This window comes from Melanostigma gelatinosum, assembly GCF_949748355.1.
Source record: "Melanostigma gelatinosum genome assembly, chromosome: 4".
Taxonomy (NCBI): Eukaryota; Metazoa; Chordata; class Actinopteri; order Perciformes; family Zoarcidae; genus Melanostigma; species Melanostigma gelatinosum.
In genome coordinates, this window is record NC_136637.1 from 22,509,072 (window position 1) to 22,530,082 (window position 21,011).

The following is a 21,011-nucleotide window of genomic DNA, read 5'->3' on the forward strand; positions in this document are numbered from 1 at the left end:
CCACACCAAACAGTCCCCAGTGCACACTCGCTGCCACCAGGAAACCCTACAGAGGGACCAGCTAGTTCTAACTTAATCTATTTAAAAACAGGCAGCATCAACAAATGCAAACAAAACCTAAAAGATAAACTACATAACATAAAATAATTCCAGTTGCACATCCTCTGACATGTGGACAGCAATAAATACCAGGAGATATCATTTTTAACCGAGATGGTAAATTAAATACTTGCATTTGTGTCGTCTACCGACGACTCAAAGCGCGTTACACTACATGTGACGACATGTTGGCCGAGAGACATTATAAAGCCATGACTTCCCTCAGGAAGAATTACAACTGTATATTGGAGAGGGGAAAGCTGTGTTGAACCAGCTTTACTAAGAATAAATACCCGATCTGATTTACATGATAACTTAAAATCACTCCATGTATCTTGGTCTAGATCTCAGTGTGTACCCCAAACAAGATATGAAAGACAATGAAGCTTACCATTCAAGCTTGGCCTTTTCTTACCTCCCACTGACACACCTGTTCCCGCTTCCTCGTCTTCCCCGAATTAACGAGATCTGCTGGATCCTAAAATCCCACCTGACTATACATGACTGGGTTTGGCTGACAAAGGTGCTGCTGAAACTTAGATCACGACACGATTAAACCCAACTGATCTTCAAAGGCTTTTTTTCCTCTTTGTTAACAAAAACAAGTTTCTCAATTCAATTTAGGGATAAAAAATGTGATGTTTGTGACCTCTAGTGGCTGTTGTTAAAATAAAAACCAGGAAAAGCAGATAGTCAGGTGAGGTGAAGCCTGGGGACGCAAGGGGTAGGATGACTTATGTGTTGTGCAATCCAAACATGACCCCGAAATACGACAAAAAATTGATCTTCATGGCTGATTGCTGCTCGGTGTCATCACCCTCAAACTGCCAATATAATCAGGGCCGTTTGTGGAGACCTTTCGACTGCGGCACATTGAAGTATTGGCACGAAGAGCACCGGTTCACCACACTTTTGACTTTGTTGTATCCAGCAGGAGAGCTTTGTGGTGCCAGCGGACACTTTATAGATTTTAATACCGGGAGTTGCTCCAGATATTCAAGGTAGCAAAAGAGTAAACCAGCTGCTCTGCCTTCACTCCACGTGGCTGGGTTTCACGGAGCGAATGCAGAACCCGCTGGGTTCATCCCTTCATTCAGCTGTGAACAATTTGTTTCCTTCATTTTCTGACTGATTACAAAATGAGGTTTCAGCGTCATTATTTCTTTTTTAAAATTCAAAACAAGCTATGTTTTGACTTCTGTGCATTGGTGGAATGTTCATTTACTGAAGTACACATTCAAAGATCTTGAACTTGAGTATTTCCTTTTATACAAATATTTGTACTCAGAGGAAAATATTTTACGTTTCGTTGTTTTTCAGGTTACAATTTATCATCTCCTTACTGTTCAGTGAAAGTCACGTATCTCCAAATTTGGTGATTTTCAATTTCCCTGATCAATTGAAGGATGAAGTGTTCCTCTATGTGTTGAAAAAAATGATCCTGCTTCTTAAACTAAGTAAAGCATTGAAAAAATCAGGTGGAAAATGAAAAGTCAAAGAGCTGAAAACAGGGCCGTTTATCTAAGCTGCAAACACAAGATGATCTTGATGACAAGATGAGCATTTTACTGCGCAGTAAAAGTACTTTTACTTTTGATACTTTCAGCTGATTTTACTCGTAATACTGAAGTAAGGTTTTGAATGGAGGACTTTTTCTTGTATCACTTTGTGATATTATTACTTTTAACGGATCTGAATACTTCTTCCACATCTGGTTCCGTGTTGATGTGAGGAAGAAGCACGACAGGAATTATAAAGCACGATCAAACAGTTCGAAAATTCAGCAGAACTATCACAATAGCTTGTTTATTTTTGGCTTCGGCGATCAGTGCTGTGGTGTGCAGGGACATTGATTAATGCTACATACTTGTACAAATACACGGTTACCTGACACATATTACTCATCAAGCTCCAGCGTAAGTTCAGACAGGAAGACTACCGTATACTCTCGCACACCTAAGCCCATATAGCTTATTTACCATGCATCTGCCATCACTCCTCATGCAGACACTCATTAGTCCCTGGCTGTCAATCATATCAGCTGTCGAGATCAGCTGGTCTCTCTCGCCAACAGCACAATGACACAAGGACATGGTTAGGCTGCTGGCTCATCTGGCTGCCGTCTTTCTTTAAATATGATTGTGTCTCTACCTTCGGTTCGTTCAAGCTGCTGTTGCGCAACCCTCCCCATCTCCGCCCAATCTTCGCAGATTCATCAACTTCATCAACTCCTCATTCTATCAGCCTCATCAGCCTCATCAGCCACCATCACCACCAGTGTCTGGAGCCCTGTTGCCGCTCAGGGCAATCACAACTGGATCACAAATCTCCTCGTTGAGTTCAAGCGCCAACGAATTTCTGTGTAACTCATTAACGCAGCATCTGTCATAATACATGTTAACTACTAATCATTCACTTGTCTCTCCCGATTGAAATGTCACTGTGACAATGTCGCAGGTCAACATGGCTCTATTGCAGATAGCGTGTACTTCTAAAGCAGACCTCTGTCCTGATCACCAGCTCTCACTGAAACCAGTTTCCACCACTAAAACACTCCCTGGTGTGTATATATATACAGGACAAATCTGACATACTTCCTTCACCTCCTCGGTTTCAACATGCGGCGGCTTTTCCTCTGCTGCCTTGTTGCTCTGGCCAGTAAGTTTTCATTGATTCATTCATCTTAATTTACTTGTAGAAGGATTTCAAAATCCAGCTTCGTAATTCTTTTACTTCATTTTAAAAATGACTCAAAATCCTGAGGTTGATGCAATACATTTTTGCAATTGTGATTTATTTCACCATTCAATGACAAATGTGCTTTTTAAAGGTCAGGAAAGGAAATGTATGAATCTTTTTGCATTTGCTTAATCATGAATGACCTTTAGAGGTGAGTTATGATCACGTATAGAGTCAGGTGAATTTTACTTTTGCCATTGATCTGTTTTTCTATTTAGTTCACATGGATGTTTGTTTTTTTCCTTCATGTCTTGTGCCTGTTTTTTTGTCCCCTGGATTAGAGTGTTTTGTAGATCATAAATAATTGAAATCAAAAAAGTGCTGATAAATTCACAAAGGTGGTGATGCTATGTTTTGATTTGTTTTCCTTTAGCAAGCCAAAGCGTCCATTACGGTGAGTCTTTCATTCATCGTCATAAAAGCACATAATAATATTTTCCCAAAAGGTTCCGGAAGGAAGGAGTGAAATGACATTTCATGTTGGAAAATTATTCCAGAGCTCGGCCTGAACCCGAAGAAAATATACAAGTACAAATATGTGGGAGCCGTGAATTTCGGACTCGGTATGTCAAACCTTGCCGAGTCTGCTACGAGAATCTCCTGCGAGATCAGCATCGTCGGTGCGTCTGAGAAAACCTTCATCCTGCAGGTGAGAGTGACAATAGAGTGTAATGCAAACTTTCTCCGAATGTGTTGTTTAAACCTGTGACAGGTGACAGGTAAATTAGCCCTGATTCATGTCTGATTCATCAATCAAGTGAAACAAATGCTTCATTCATCATTTATTGAGATCTCATTAATTCTTTGGAGGCCAATTTAATTAACATCTGTTGGAAAATAACTTTTCCTTGCGTAAATAATGTAGAGTTGTTTGTAAACAACCGAATAACTTTGAGCTTTTGTGATTCTTAATGAAAGCGCTGAACATCAGGGCAGCTACACATGTTTGCATACCAACAGATGACGGTGCATTTATAATTCTTGTCCTTTTTATGGTGGTTTACAAATGTCACCATGTGTTTTATCTGACATAGAGAATTAGAGAGATTTCCTGTTGACTCGCTACAAATACTTGAGAATGTGGCATAATGAGCGATACAACTTTTTTTTTCCATCTCTGATTTAAAGGTTTCAGATTTTGCCTTTGAAGATTTCAATGGCGTCCAGGGAAGGAACACATTTAACGCCTCCTCAAAGCTCACCCAGCGCATTGCTTCCCAGCTCAGCAAACCCTTCGTGTTTGACTACAACAGTGGACACGTTAGTAACATCCGCACCTCTGTTGAGGTTTCTGACACTATTGTCAACATTGTGAGAGGGATCCTGGGTTTGTTCCAAGTGACTGTGAAGACCACACAGATCATCTATGAGCTTGAAGAGGTAAGTCACTTCTCACAAACAAGCTCATCTCTGCAGGATAAATAAAAGATAAATAAAGAAATGCAATAATGTTTGATTCTCTTTGTAGGCTGGCATCCATGGAGTTTGTCAGAGTCATTATGCTACTGAAGTAAACGCGGCAACGAAGGACATGACCATCACTCAGGTGGTGGATGTCAACAACTGCAAGAAGAAAGCAGCCATCTACAGAGGAATGGCTACCGCTGTGCTCGACGAAGACTCCAAAGTGGTCCGTTTATCGCATCTGCTTCTTGTCCTGCAACTAGAAATGAAACAGACCAAAGTCGCTGCTATACTTTTGTTTGTGTGTCCTCCAATCTAGAGAGGCGAATCTATCGTGTCGACCGTGAGATGTGTTTACACAGTCAAGCCAACGGCAGACGGAGGTCTCATCACCTGGGCTCGTGGCCTGGAGCAACAGCACTTCAGTCCCTTCAACGTGAAGGGCGGCAACTTCAAGATGGAAGCGACGTAAGAACAAGGAAATGTCTGCACATTACGCCCGCTCATCCACAATAATTCTCTGCCATACAAATCATCTGCTTTAATATTATAACCTCGCCTGCAGGAACGAACTGGTGCTGCTCAGCGTGAATGACACAGCGAAATCCGCCACCTTTGGGTCAATGCCAAGCAGGGGAGACCTTGTTTTTAAGTTTGTCGATGCAGAAGCCAATGTCCCCATTATGATGCAGAAGCTGGACGACCCAGTCACAAAGGTAATAAGGATACACTGCTGCTACAAATGTTTGAAAATCTCTCCAGAAAGCCGCAGGAAGCCCTGTAAAAAACACACAAAGTTAATTCAAAATAAATATAGAAATAACAGGAAACAATTAAACGAGAGCAGTGAAATTCCTATTTATTATGAAATTAAAAAAACATTCCTGTTCTGAAATCAACTATTTCTTATAAAGTAAAGTCAATCGAAGGAAATTGAATAATTTCTGCACAGATGATCTAATTGTAGAGTGGCATACGAACACCAATCAAGGACTCATCATGTCTGTTCCTCTCTACAGGCCGCTGAGTTGATCAAGCATCTGGCGGAGGTCAATCGTTACCAGATCGACAGCACAACATCTGAGGACACTATAAAGCTGTATCAACTCCTGCGAGTGATGCCCTATGAAGGCTTGGAAGTTTTGTGGAAGCAATTTGCAGGAAATGAGGAGCAGAGGTGAGTACTTGGCGAGTGGTTCACCAGTGATGAGTAACAAAGACGCAAACAGGGATTCAATCAGCACTTCATGTGTTGAGAATATAATGTAAATTTCAGATGCCAAATGGAAATTCAAAACATATATGAAAAGGCCAATTTTTTTATATTTTGATATCAGGATAATATTTAAAAAGTCTTTGGGTCCTTGAAACTGACTTCCCTGTCGCTTTCTTTTGCACAACCAAATGTCCTACGGATTACATTCATATGTGATTATTAATGATTTGAGGAAAGCAGATCATATCCACGTGAAGTCATTTTTACAAAGTGAGGAATAAAAAATGTTCAGTCCAGGAAGAATTGTGAAGGCCATACAGTACAGCACAGGGTCATGCTGTGGAGGTTGGGTGGTGCGTGGAGCTCAGACGTCTGATCCTTCACCAACCGTGACAAAATTATTTCAGCTACTCAAACATGACTTTACCCAGAAAGGTATTAATTCAGACATGAGTTCATTCAGCGTGTCTTTGTACTCAGTGAGAACACTGCAGCAACATTTGAAAGGAAAATTCCTCGGTAGATAACCTTTAACCGAGCTTTTCATTATAGAGGAACACAATCGTCAATGGCCATCTCTCACATCTGATAGTGATTCACTCAACTGAATAGCTAATTGAAGAGCATCCTCGCACTTAGTTCAGAAGGGATTTAGTCTGGCACATTACCATCGATGAATGATTTATTATCATGTGAGGCATGGCGACAGAAAGGTGATGACTGACAGGCCGCTTTCCTCAATCATTTAGATTGAGGTCGTAATCGACACCTTGTATTTCATCCTGTACAAGTGCAATTAAACGTGACGTCTGAACTTGTCCTTCACACTTTCATCTTTTCATTTTTCTCTCTTTACTACGGAAGATTCTTATCTTTAGTACCGACTGATTTGTCCATTTTCTCCCCTTTCACTAATAATTAGACGCTGGTTTTTGGACGTGATCGTTGAAGTCAGCGATGCCAGAATCCTGAAGTTTTTTGAGACGAGGTTCCAGGCTGGAGATGTGTCTGCAAATGAAGCTCTGCAAACCCTGGTGGTGGCATTCAACCATCTCCAGGCTATTCCTGATCTGGTTGAGATGGCTAAAGTGAGTTAATGCTAAAGACAGAGGAATTGCTTGCGAGCGAGATGCGTAATAACTACAAAGAGACACCAAACATCAAAAAGAGGCTACACATCTGGATAGTCTTTGTGTCCTGCTCCTGTAGGAGAGGTGGTGTTGCCTTTTGCATGTCTGTGCCCAGGGGCCCATTGTCTCATTAATACCACACAATGATACCAGTTCATCTCTAAATATTTCTCTCTTTTTTACAGATGTTCTTGAAGATGCCCTTCTCTAAATCCAATGTCTATTTGTGGAATACGGTGGTGCTTTCCTATGGCTCTCTGGTTTACAAGCACTGTGCCTATTATACACCCTGTCCTGTGGCTGTTGTTCAGGTAATCAAATCACTTCGCTTCGTGCCATCATTTCATTTGGTATGTGATGAGAACAAGAAGGCTGTCTGGTAGCATCAACAAATTATTTGTGAGGAAAAATCATATTGTAGTCAACAACTTGTTTGAACATCTGTTCTAGCCACTGCTGGACATGGCCATGGAAAGTCTGAGGAATGGCAACCAGACCGACATGGTCCTCGCTCTGAAAGCCCTGGGGAACGCAGGTCATCCAGGCAGCATTAAAACCATCATGCGCTTCCTCCCCGGAGTTGCTGCCACGCCTGTGGATCTGCCACCTCGTGTGCTGAGTGCCGCTGTGCAGTCTATGAGACTCATAGCTACCAGAGACCCTCACAGTGTAACTATATATAACATGCAGGAATAACACCTTTTTTTTTTACCAGCTATATGCTAGGTTTTTTAAATAAATCATGTTTATGGTAATTACATGCGCTGTGCATGTCCATAGTCACGTTGAAAATGTCATTTTCTGATAAGGTCAGATTCAGATTAATTATCCATTTACACAAAAACATCAAACGATTCTAATCCTGGAAGGCACATTTAATTTCCCTCATTGTGGCAGGTGAGATTAGCTTCAGCCATCGTGTGAAAATGGCAAGTGATTCATGCTACTGTCACATTATACTTACATTTTGATTATGCATAATTTTCTCCATATTTATATCGACAACAATTTCAGTAATCAGCCTTGTTAAAGTTCATCGTCGGTTCAGAAACAAATGTGAACAGAAAATCAGAACAGTGATCTGCAATCTTTCTCAACTCCTCATCATTATAATACTTGTGTTTCCAGGTCCAAGACATTGCCATGAGTCTGTTCCTGCAGAAGAACCTTCCCACTGAGATTCGCATGCTGGCATTCATGATCCTGTTTGACTGTAAACCATCAATGGCTGTGGTGTCCATAGTGACTGTACATCTACAGGAGGAAAAAGACCTCCATGTTATTAGTTTTGCATACTCCTACTTGAAAAGCCTTTCCAGATCCAGTACGCCAAACAACCACGTCCTGTGAGTAAAACAATGCAATAATAACCACTTGGGTGTAATTGTTTGAGTCCCATCATCTCCGATGTTCTCCAGCTTTCAACATTCTTTTTTTTTTGTGTTCTCTGAAATAGCTCAACTGCCTGCAATGTAGCCGTGAAAATCCTGGCCCCGAGATTTGGCCGTTTGAGCTATCACTACAGCAAAGCAATGCGCATGGACTGGTTCAATGGTATGTTCAAATATAGGCTCTTGGATTTCCCTGAAACCGTTACATGACTTACAATTAGTTTTTTTTCACGTTACAGATGATTTCCTAATTGGTACAGCCACAGAAGTCTTCATGCTGAGGAGTGCAACGAGCACCTTTCCTACAGAAATCATGATGAAAGGAAAATTTTACTTTATTGGTAGAATTATGGAGCTGATGGAGGTACATTGTTTTGGATTAACGATTTCATTGGAGATCAAGTGTCGGACGGTCATCATCTCTTCTCTTTATGCCGCAGTTGGGTATCCGTGCTGACGGACTCAGTGCGTTGTTTGGCGACCACATCCCTGGTTTTAAAGGAGATCTTAGTTTCAGTGACTTTCAGGCTGTTCTCAATGTGGTGAGTATAACGGCAGCATCATAACTGTACTTTAATGTGTCAGCTTTTTTTGTTTGTTTGACCATTGTGTTGTGTCATTTTCAGCTTCAAAACTGGGAAATTCTGCCCGACGATAAGCCCGTCCTGACTGCCTATTCACGGGCCTCCGGACAAGAGTGTTTCTTTGCTGATCTCAGCAAAGAAACCATCAAGAACATTATCAAGGTGAGAGAATAAGTGAGAGACCGTTCAGTCAACAAAACAGACCACGTGTGTAAAAAGCCTGTTACATGCTGTTCTCCTGCGATCCTACTTGTAGGACGCCGGTCATTCTGCAGAGAAAGGGAGTTCTCTGTGGGCCGCGATTGAGAAACTACAGAGGGGAGTGTCATGGCATTGGACAAAGGCTTTCTTAATCCTTGAGGTTCGCTACTTCCAAGCTACCATCCTGGGTTTCCCACTGGAGATCAGCAAATATTATAAGTCCATCAGTGGAATCACTGTAAATGGTAAGGAGTCAAGTCCTGCAGCATACAACACCTTACAAACCATATTAGTATTGATTCTTGACTCAAAGAAATTATGTTATTTGATCTTAACCATTAATAAAGTATTTTGTTCTTACATAGCCACAGTCGCAGTAAATCCACCAATGACTGACCGTGTTGGACAACTATTAACTTCCGAAATTTCACTGGAGACTGATGGTTTTATTGGGTAAAATATTCAATGTTCATTCAATTGAAAGAACACACACTTTCATCATGTTTAGCAATTACCATAGAAAGCAAACCAAAGTGCTTTCTATCTATATTCATTCTGTGGCATTACAACCACTGAATTGACCTTTTCTTTATTAGTTTTACAAAGGATTTATGGGTTTTCTACGGAATCAACACAGAGCTGTTCCAATGCGGTTCCGAGTTCAAAGCCAAAGTACCTCTTGCAATCCCGTGGAAGTTTTCTGCCAAGATCAACGTCGCAGAAAAGAAGTTTGCACTCGACTTCGCTCCATGCAAAAAAGAGTTTGATCTCGTTTCAGTCAGGTATGTATCATTTTTCCCGGTCACCGCGGGGTCTGTCTGACGTTGAATCCAGCACCGGGTCCAAGCTCACGCTCGACTCCTTCACTTATCCACTAGTCACTAGATGATGCTAGCAATACGGTGCGCGTGTAGCAGTTGCGTACTCTCCGTTGCGTTGTGTTTAATTCAGGACACGATATCTTTTGATGGCTCCAACCAGACGTTTATTCATCGGACAGAATATAGCATGAAAACAGCTTGCTTCAGACTGGTTAGACATGTAAATAAAATGACATTTCAGTGCAATATAGCTGGTAAAATACAGAACAGCTTCAGTGACTCTCATAGACAACGTTGTGGTCACAAGCTCCGCTTATTTTACATACTGCAACTCAGCAGACCAAAAACATGAGTGAATAGTCTGTCTTGCACTGCCCTGGAGTAAAAAATAGTGCCCCATACCTATTTATTGACTCACGAACCAACGTCAAAATCAAGTTCAACTGAATCCAATCGTGACACTAAGAATCCAAATCAACAGCACCTAGTAATAGAATAGTGGTTATGTTGTAGAATTTAGCTGTTAAAGGAGCAGTGTGTAAGACTTAGTGGCATCTAGCGGGGAACCCCTCCTCTCATCGCTCCCTTTCCAAGCGTGTTTCAGGTATCATAAAAACATGACAGGTCATGGCTGAAACCGGTGTTTTGTTTGTCCATTCTGGGCTGCTGTAGAAACATGATGGCACAACACAGTGGACTCCATGAAGAGGGCCCGCTCCCTATATAGACATAAACGGTTCATTCTAACACAACGATTCTTAGTTTCAGGTCACTATACCAATGAAAACAAAGTTATGAAAATATATTACATTTCTGTCAATTAATCCCCTTTAATCCTACTAACAATGTAGCCAATGTGCCAAGACCAGAAGTTCTTATTTTCCTTTCCAACAAACAGCTCCAATGTGTACGCAGTCACCAGGAACATTGAAGAGCCAGATTTGGCTAAAATGACTCCAATAATACCAAACTATTTTGACTCCAATGATGAAGTCGTCCCCACGGGCTCCACAGTTGTGACACCTGAGTCAGATCAGGTACAGTCAAAAACCTTTGGCAGCTTGTTGTTAGAGTTGAACTATTTCATCTTTACAGAACTCAAAGTAGATTGATGTCTTTGTGATTTCCAACCAATCCAACAGCTCCCGACAAGAAACACCTGGCAACGAAGAGACAAAATGTGTGCCGAGAGTAACATTTATGGAACTGGTCTGTGTGTGGAGTATAAGTTAAGGAGAGAATATTATCATGAGGAATACCCCCTGTACTATTTCCTGGGATACACCCACATGGCATTCAAAGTAGGACCAGGTAAGCACAACAGGTCCAGCATGCCATACAGTACTGTGCTATCCAAAATAACATCCTCACATATGGCCAAGAGAACATAACAAATATTTAGCAGTTCAGGTAAACTGCTCGTGTCACACTTCTAAACTTACATGATAAACACCCACGAGTGATGTCACCGTGTACTGATACACGCTGGAGTACATGTTTACATCACTACAGCAAGTTAAACCACTGGAGGGCAGCAAAAACAAGATTTTGAGTTTTAATTTACACTTTAATTCCTGTTTTTTACGAATCATTTTTTTTGGTTTTGCATTATTTGAAAGTCTGTCTACATTTCTTTCTTTACTCTTTGCCAAATGTAACCTGTGCACTTTTATCAGCCCAGGCAAACAACGCTGTTGACAAAATCCACTTTGAAGTTAATGTCGGCCCGAGCAGCCTTCCAGTCAGCGCAATCCAACTGCTTGAGACTGTGAGGGGGCTTTCCAAGGTATTTGGCTACTCTTGCAATGTTATTATCTCTGCACCTGCTCCGATGTTTTATCCATTCCAATTCTCCTGTTGCTTAATTTTGTTTACAGGAAGCCACCCAGCAAGAAGGTCTGTCCTCTGATTCAGCATCAAGCATCAGATCTCATCCCAGCCATCGTGACAACTTAATGGAAGTAATGGAAGTATGCTAAACACGCTCCACAGACAGTGACCCCGAATGTGTTGCACTGCAAAACAAGCAGCATAGTGTGCACTGACCAGTGTCATCATGTAAAATCTTGAAATCAATTCTCTGAGCATGTTGGACATGATGTACACAAACCCCTAACAAACAACTGGACTGCTTTCTATCTCATTCAATAGGGCAGGAATTCAACACCCGAAGCCATGTTCAATGTCAACGCCTTTGCCATGAGTGGCAACAACAAGCCTGCGGGTTACAATGCAGTCTTCTACAACACACCCGAGGCCAACATTAGAAAAGCACAGCTGATTGTGTCCCAGGTTGGAGAAGACACCAACTGGAAGATGTGCATCGAGACCACTGTGAAGCCCCATGTCGAGGCAAAGGTAAGGAAATTGAACAAATAACACTATATTATCATAATATATCAGCAATTTCCCAGAGAAGACTTAAACTAGCCGTATCCTTTAAAAAACATTTAAAAAACATGAACCAACAACATATATTACCAATACACTCTTTCACCAAAGTTATCCCATCTCACATATTTAATGTGTGCACTAATTCTCTTTATGTATGTTAAGGTTCCTCTTAACTGCATGTCACGTGGGTACAAACATATACTAGTGCTTTAAATTCTTGCTTTGATATCATTCTCATGGCAGCATTGTAAGTGACAGTGACACTGTAGCATCTGCATATTGCAAATTTAGCCCAATAAATCTGGTACACGACACTGTTATAAACGCATTCAACATCATAGTTCTTTGTTTTATTATATTGCATGGCGAGGCCGAAGCCAAGTCTTTTGTTTGTAGAGACTCCCATCATGATTGATCTCTTGTCTTTGGTCTAGGCAAACATTAGATGGGGAGCTGAATGTCAGTCCTATCAAATGTCAATAATATCTGCAACTGCACACATGCCTGGCGCCAGGCCGACAATCAAGGCCAAAATACACTGGACCCGGATCCCAGAGAACGTGTCAGAGGTTTGCACAAGGTGAGCCTCAGAGGAATCAAGGTGACGCGTGTATCGAGGAACATTCAATGTGAGGAGGAAGAGGAGATTGAGCTGAAGGATGACTTTGATTCACTTACTTTGCTTTACAGAGCATGGTGGGAACATGTTCTGTGTTCACAGTTATGTCACATTCTGCTTTTAACAAACAAAAATGTGTTCTCTCTCCCAGATTTAAAAAGTACATCCCAGGCGTGGCTCTCCTCCTCCAATTCTACCAGAAACATGAGAGAAATGCTAAGCAGGAGATTTCTGCATCAGTCATTGAGTCCTCAGCAGACAGCATTGATGTGAAGATTAAATTCCCAGAGGTATTGGAGGAAACGTCGACTATTTATAAAGAAAACCTGTATTAACTGCAGTATTTATATGATTGTGTAACTTCTTCTGTCTCGTCATTAGTATACAGTCTACCGCCAGGCTATTCCATTTCTACTGCCGCCTGTGTTCAGGAGTTCCAACATTGACAACACAACAATGGACAACTTTGGACGAGCATAAAAACACGTGAGCTACATGAAACCAGTTTGATTAAGCTTAATCAGATGTTCATACTAAATCTGTCTTTTTATAGATTCTCTAGAATGCGTTTGTGTGGCTTGTGTTGACAGATTTCTATGCAAAGCAGATGTGTAAAAACAAGCAAAGAGCTGTGCAATTTTTGATTGCTTATTTAAAACATGTTTTGTGCAGCAGAGAGACAACAAAGCCCAGATGGGAGCCAGATGCCTCTCTTCAAAGTGATAACGCTGCAACCAAAATCTCACCACCGTGATGAAAGTGGGAATCATGAAAAATGCATCAGTAATCCGTCAGATGTCACCAGTCTGCAAATAACCTGTAAAGGTCCTGATTTATTCATTATAAAGCACGTTCATATTTGAACACCCTCTTTTGATCGAATATTGTTTAAATTCTTGCTTCTGTACCAAAATATGTTATCTTCATAATTGATTTACTAAAGCTTGTTTCAGTAAGTTTTGTTCGTTTGCTCTCATTCTGTCAATATGAATCCAAATGTGTTGAAACGGTGTAACCCACGATTACAATGCAGAGCAGCCATAACAACATTTAATGAGTCTCCACCAAATGCAGTTTCTGCTTATTGATGCATTACGAAAGATGAAAGAGCAGCTGGATTAAAGTTTCAACAGACCTTGTCATAATTCAGAACCAAATGATTGATATATGGTATTATACTAACTGAGGTGTAATCTGAGCTCATCAATAAATATCACAAAATATTGTTATGCTTGACAGTGATGAGCAGTACTGATGAAATCCAGACCAAGGAAAGAAATCTCTTCTTTTTTTAATTAAGTGTCAACGTTGTCTGGTGTTTATAGCACTCTTTGCTTTTTCCAACAAAAAAAAAGAAGAAGAAAGGAAGCATTTGCACATTAAAATTGCCAATTCCATTTCTCCTTACAATATGTAAGAGATGGAGTGGAAACTGCACAAAACACAATCGGAACGCGGCTGGCAGGTTTTTCTACTCTACCAGCCAATTTGGCAACCAAACGTTCTTTGTTAACAGGTCCTGTTATTCTCTAAATATCCCATTTGATTGTCTAAATGCTGAAATGCTGTGACCGAGCTTTGGATTCAGCAAACTGGATCATAAATGACCTTTTTGGAGTGTTTTTACTGAAAGAGACAGATGTTTACAAGGTCTGTATGACCTGCTGTGTTTGTTTGGTCAACTCGCCCAACAGAACTGTTTGCAGATATCAGCACACAATGTCACAATGCATGCCCTTAAAGTTCACCGCCTCTGCCACACAAAGCACTCAGTGTCGTTTGGTGAAGCATGTCAGATGCGTATTGGACAGTTGAACTACACACATTTAATATTCAGCGATCTGAAAAGAGAGGTATTACTTCATAAACGGATGAAAGGATTTGATGAACACTAATTGGCGCTGGTGAACCTAAAAAAACTCAACTTTGAGTCGGAACGAATGGGATGTGTCACCAGCCAAAGATAATGATTGCATCCTAGCCAAAGACTGGTCGTCCTAACTACTCCTGGCTCCGCTTCTCCCGTCCACGCTGATTTAGCCAGATGGTGTCGAATCACAGAGAAAGCATTGGTAAATGATTGATCAGGTCATTTTGGAGGAGGAGTGATAGGCCATCCCTTCCTTTTGATTGCTGCTCACTCTGTGATTGTGACTTGCCTCACTAGGCAAAGTATACCCAGCCCTGCTAAAAGCCGTCTGAGGGTAGCTGATAAAAAAAACAACAACATGGTTACAGACATTTTTGTGCAATTGGAGCTATTACTCCATGTTGGAGGCACAACGAGTTTTATTCTAAAAATCCACCAATTCAACAAGCAACACTTCCATATCGAAAATGATTGGTGGTAGTGTTTGAACAGACTTTATTTGCATCAGTCAGGGTTTTTTTTAAAAAGATGCTGTAAAATCTAACTCCTGAACTAGTCCTGTTATTTGGCATTGACAACAAGGGAGCATAAGCCGTTGCCGTGCATGTTTGTGTGCACGTGTGTGAGCACTAGAGGACAGTGTTTACCAGACATTATAAATATGCCTGGCACAGTGCTAAAAGCTTGGCACCAGTATTTGGTCAGTTCACAGAAGGAGCTGTGCAGTGGATGTGGACATTTTGAGGATAAGTAAACATATGTCTTGGCATGGTCAAAGGGCTCCTGGAACTTTTTTGGCTTGCAAATAGAGGACCGATATTCAAATAGAAAAATAGAAAAATAAAACAGTTTCTGACTGTTATTATTTTCAAGCTGACGAAAGCAACAGCAAACTTTGTGAACCACATTATTATAGTTTTGGTTATAAACAGATACGTATGGTTGATATCCAGGGGATTTGCACATACAGGTGTCATGGGCACTGTTATATAATGGTTTAAACAGATGTGTTATGACCAAGGGGAGCTGGTTTGGTGTCAGGTGAAGATGAGCATCAGCGAATGATCAATCGGGTAACACGGAAGGGCCGCAAACTGGATTGTTTTTCCTCCAGCACACATGATCTGACATAAACTGCCCCCCCCCCCCCCCCCTTCTAATATAAGGTGCACTGAAACAAGGCTTGTGTGCAGGGTGAAATGTGAGTGGGCGAGACCCATCACATCACTGACATTACTAAGTGGGCACACCTAGTCACGGACACTTCATGAGACCTCCAGAGGGCTAAAAATTGGAAATCACGGCTGCTGTTTCGACTTCCACTTCCACTCGCTAAATGAGCTTGTTGCCATTTTCCCTGATGTTATCGAGAAAACGTGTTGCTCTGCACACAAGTATCTGTGCCATGGTTTCAGCAAAGAGCTCATTCATTTTTAGTCTCCACTCATGAGACGCTCGGTATAGAACAACCCCACGTTTGAAAACATTACTGTCATCTTAAGAATATGTTTATGAACAGGATCATGACTGGAGTGTTGTGTCGATATTGTAATAATGTGTGATGACCGTGCTGTGTTATAAGCTAATAAATGGTATATTACCAGCCCGAAGGCTACATACATATTATTCCACAATAAGTGGAATATTCGATCTTAATACTCAATTCAAGATCTCACATCGTTCAGCAGTGAACATTTAAAATGCGATGTGAATGTTAGCTCTTCATCTTTCTATTTTTGTAAAGCGCACATGATGCCACTTCACAAAATTCTGCAAAAATGAAAAGCTTATTCATGTATTCTACTTGACAAGTAACATATATAATGGACGAATTGTGTTGATTTATCTTTATCTTTATAGCAGGTGCAAGAAATGACATTGTGAAGTTGTGTTTGTTGAGACAAGAGTTGATCGGATAGAGTTGAACAGACCCGTTACCAGTCCGTTAAACTTGTTTATTGTTCAGTAAAAACTGTTCCTTAGTGCCTGTGTGGAATTAGTGGTTTGCCCCGAGCTGCCAGATTTGCAACAACTGCAATGTTTTTGAAGTTTTTTTTAAATTGCATGCTTAAATAGACTCCAGCCTTGTCCTGAAGAGGACACGAGGTATAGAAAGTGGATGGATAGCAAATTAGAGGTTTATATATCGAAGATTAGAACATAAGTGTTGTATTTCAAACCATGTTCTGTGGATCCATCAGATAATACACGAACTTCGGTTACCCAAAAAGTAATTAGAAATGTTTAAGGCCTCCAGAATTACACAAGACCTGTTTTTCTGCAGGCCGTGATTCTAATTTCAGGAAATGTAATGTTGTCATTGTTAGACAGTCTAGAGGGCTTTAAAGGCTTCGACTGCAGGAAAGACACTGATGATTTTGAAGAGAACAGTTTATAGTCCCCATTCTGTTTTGTTGGAACAATGTTTCCCAAAAACTTGAGATTAAAGGTGATAAACTAAATGCATGGTGCATTTATAAGATGTGACATGAGATAAAACTTTATCAGCATGTACAATTGGATGATTGAATGACGATGATGAGTTCGAAACACAACAGTTCAACAAAGTTGTTTCTATGACTGTAAGTGTTTTAAGCTGTGTAGTAAATTCTAATATCTTACTGTGTTAATGTCTACTGAATCCTATCTATACATACCAAGTACTTTTACTGGCAGCTTTTGCTTCTGTGATATTTGTCAGATTATTCTCAGCCATCTAAAAAAGGACATAAAAAATCCATAAACCCTGCCAGCGGCCTGTAGTTGCAATGAAGCTCCTTACCACCAACCTGAATAAGCCCAGCCTGACCTAAACCCTTACAATAACAATCTATGAGGGGAATATACACACACACACACACACACGCACACACGCACACACACACACACACACACACACACACACACACACACACACACACACACACACACACACACACACACACACACACACACACACACACTGTAGCTGGTGAGCATAGTGGAGTATTTAGTAGCAGCTTTATTGTTGCAGGTTTCGTTGATGAATGAGGATAATGTTTCCAAAAAGACTAAATTAAGCCAGATAAATGCTGATTCCATGTTTCAAGAGTCTCATCCACATATTTGAAAGATTTATCTGTTTTGGTTAATTGTTGTAGCTGGTCAGCCGATAGTTTGCATGGGAGTAACAGGAGCAATTTTCTTCACATTCAGGGCTGATTGGATAAACATTAACTTGGTAGGCAAAACATCATCTTTTGGTTCTCCAACATTGTAATTCTGTCTGATAGCACAGCAGGCAAAACACGTCAAAGCTTTAAATATCCATTACTCTCATTGGCATCAGCGCTGTCTGTTTTAGGCCTTTTAACTGATCAGACATAATGACTATGTTTACAGATGAACACAATGTAATTTGTAGATTTCATTCAATTTCCCCAGTAACCATTTTGGAGCAGTTTTTAACGGAGAAGATAACATGCACAGTCAATCAACCAGGCGGGGGCACTGTTGATCTTACCAGTGACGTAAGGAGCCTTTACTTGTGGAGCCTTCCTTTCTATTTTTACTTCTTGTGAAAATTGAATGTCTTCCTGTTCAGATCAGTGCTATTCTCCCTTTCATGTCCCATTTGACCCAGAAATTCAGATGCACACAACAAAACGAGTGTTGTGTCAAAGAGTGAAGTTTTGCTTTACGGTGCACAGCATGTGGGTACGATGCAAAATCCCTCACATTCCAATATCCATCTTTTGCACGTGGAGCATCTTTTTTCAATGATAAACTTCAGAGACCTGTCAAAACTGCTTTTGCATTATTAAGACTCCCCCCAATAAACTTTTCATAAAGGATAAAGAAAGCAACGAGAAAATTCAATTCCCACCTTGTCCTCTGAATCAAAGTGGACGAGACGATTGAGCAACAGACGTCGCACTGTGAAAGAGCAGCGGTGAGGTAACTGTTCGGCAGCCACACGTACGCTAACTCTTCATGTGCAGTCTTATAGGCTCCGTATTTATCGCCACTGATCCTCCTCGCCTGGGAAGAGGGGTCGCCATGGCAACCTCACAGTTGATCAAGGTTCTTGGCAATAAAGACAAGGAGAGTCTACGGATGTTCAATGTGCTTTAGCGTACCGTGAAAAGACACACACATGCACTGTTACTGTTGTGACTCACGTGAGATGAGTCTTGGGTCTCAAGTCATAATCTTTAATACAGCATGACATGTGAAGTGAAAACATGGACATGTGCTCATGCGGTATGAATCATTCTAGCAGGCAGCTTATATTGTAGTTAGTAAACATATGCATACTGAGGTGAGCATATGGCAGGGCAACACAGTGATTAGAGATTAGCTGCATGACTGGAGGCTTGCAGGTTTGATCAGGTTTGATCCCTGCAAAGACCAGAATTTACACTGTGTAATACACTGATGCCGCGGCTCATTCAACCACACCGTAACAAGATGCAATTAAGAGTTTCAACAACAGGAATGGTTAATCACAACAAAATCCTCTCTGTAGCCTACGGAATTAGAGATGGAGCCAGGAAATTCGGGAGAACTTGATAGGCTATCTGGTCTCAGTGTAGTGGATATTCTCGGTGCACACTGAAAATGTATAGTTGTGATGCAATTTGGCTATGCGTATTGGCACTCTAATGTGATTGTGTGTTACGTATGGAGGTGGAGCAGTGGTAACCTGGCTCTGTTCAAAGTGAAGACATAAAAATAGGAAAACACCGACCAGCACCTCTAATGCTCACTTATTAAGTCATTTCTATCACGTTTGCTAATCCATACTCAAGCAGAGATCTACTAAAATGAGGAGTCATGTGCTGTAACTTTTTCTTGGAGAACAGAAACAAGAAAAGACACTGCACAGTAGAAGAATAAAAGTGTTAATTAATGAGCTTTAGTGGTGTTGGTAAGCTTTTTCTTTTTTTTACTTTAAAGAGAACCAGGCTACAGTAATCTGCTTCCAGTCTTTATGCGAAATTTAGCAAATCTACTCCTGGCTCTGGCAACATAATTAAAGTCAACTTAAAAATGTAATCATCCTTACTTTATGTCTAAGAAAATATAACTCTAATGATTTAACAACGAACAAAACTGTTGGTTTTTTCACATATTTGTCACAGAGTCCAACCTTCAGGCTGATGGGTGAGCATTGCCACAAACTGGGAATAGTTTTCGCCCCATGTAGCCTGTGAACGTTCATAGACAGTTCCCCCTTTTTTTATAACAGCGTTTGTAGCAATTTAAGATGATTGTCGGTAACACTTTATACACTATGAAGCATTAGTTAAGTATGAGTAAACACTTAATTCATCATTTATAAAGCATTGTTCCTACATTAATAATTCATTAGTATGCAGTTCATAACAGTTATAAATGTTTTATTCTTGATTAATAAGCCCGTCTATTATGTGTTTCATTATTGTGTTTTCATACTTTATAAATGATGGATTCCCCATTTGTAAATGACGTATTATATATTTTACAAACCAATTATTAAGGAGTTGTAGATGATTAATAAGATCATTTATAAAGTGTCAGTAAATGATGAATAACTTATTTAGATGTACATTATTCATGCATTTATATATATAATGATTTAGATATGCACTAATGGTTAGGGACTATGTTAATATATGCTTCATAAATGCATATTAATACTGCAATTCATGATTAATTCATGATTTATTAAGGTTGTTACTACTCATTAGTAAAGTGTTTTATGTGACCTCATCTAAAGTGAGGACTATTTATGCCTTACAAAGCATTTATAAATGGCATTGAAAGGCCAGCAGTGCCTCAAAACACATAGTTTTTGAACAGAACAGGCACATAGACACAACACAAAGTGATCAAGAACATATTCATATTTATTGCAAGATGCAAACAATATACTGTTAAATACAAACCTCTCAGCCATTCATTCATGTAAGAAACAAACAGACATTCTCCTTCAGGAGAACATGGCAGGATACAAAACATTTGTAAATATACGACTAGAGCTAACCAGGAGCTTTGCATATGAGTTTACATTTACTGACTGAATTATTCATTTTAACCAAGCAAATATCTTAAATCAAGGCAATATATGCTTGTTTTTTGTCTGACAAGATATTTCTTCTTACAGTTTTGATGTTCGAGCATTTCACTTGTTTCAAGCGTTTCAGTCAGAATTATCTTAATAAGGTATTATAACTTGTTACCGAGATTGTATTACTGGTTCTGAGCAAGTTAATGCTTGAAACCAGAAGTGCCATAATTATAAGGCTGTTTGATCACCACAAGTACAAAACGGCTTTGTCAAAGTCAGAATTTCTTATTTCAAGCATCCTAACCTTTTCATCAACGGCCAAATGGAATTCATTGTTTTATTGTCAATCGTACAACACAGCACAGCAATGATGTATTCCTATAGACACAATACAGTACAGAGCAAAGACACTACTGAACAAAGTCAAACTATTGCTTGAAGAACAAACCTTCTCCTCGGCCTGTCTCGTCCTTTAGCGAGTTAAAGTGAGTGAGCGCTGTGCTAACTTCTCA

General features: G+C 40.3%; 1 protein-coding gene across 1 annotated transcript; it reads left to right on the forward strand.

The window, feature by feature from the left end:
* Nucleotides 1-2,717: 2,717 nt before the first annotated feature.
* Nucleotides 2,718-13,378, forward strand: vtg3 (vitellogenin 3, phosvitinless; the record flags this gene model as incomplete). The annotated part of the gene is made up of 27 exons (XM_079267214.1): nucleotides 2,718-2,757; nucleotides 3,212-3,232; nucleotides 3,336-3,487; nucleotides 3,967-4,218; nucleotides 4,307-4,468; nucleotides 4,562-4,710; nucleotides 4,808-4,958; nucleotides 5,262-5,419; nucleotides 6,381-6,546; nucleotides 6,774-6,899; nucleotides 7,039-7,257; nucleotides 7,717-7,934; nucleotides 8,045-8,142; nucleotides 8,219-8,343; nucleotides 8,420-8,521; nucleotides 8,606-8,725; nucleotides 8,820-9,009; nucleotides 9,130-9,217; nucleotides 9,361-9,546; nucleotides 10,484-10,622; nucleotides 10,728-10,896; nucleotides 11,262-11,371; nucleotides 11,737-11,943; nucleotides 12,414-12,559; nucleotides 12,750-12,888; nucleotides 12,980-13,084; nucleotides 13,274-13,378. 26 exons carry the CDS (start codon nucleotides 2,718-2,720, stop codon nucleotides 13,076-13,078), a joined length of 3,732 nt encoding a protein of 1,243 aa, XP_079123340.1. The 3' UTR covers nucleotides 13,079-13,084; nucleotides 13,274-13,378.
* Between the last annotated feature and the right edge of the window lie 7,633 nt (nucleotides 13,379-21,011).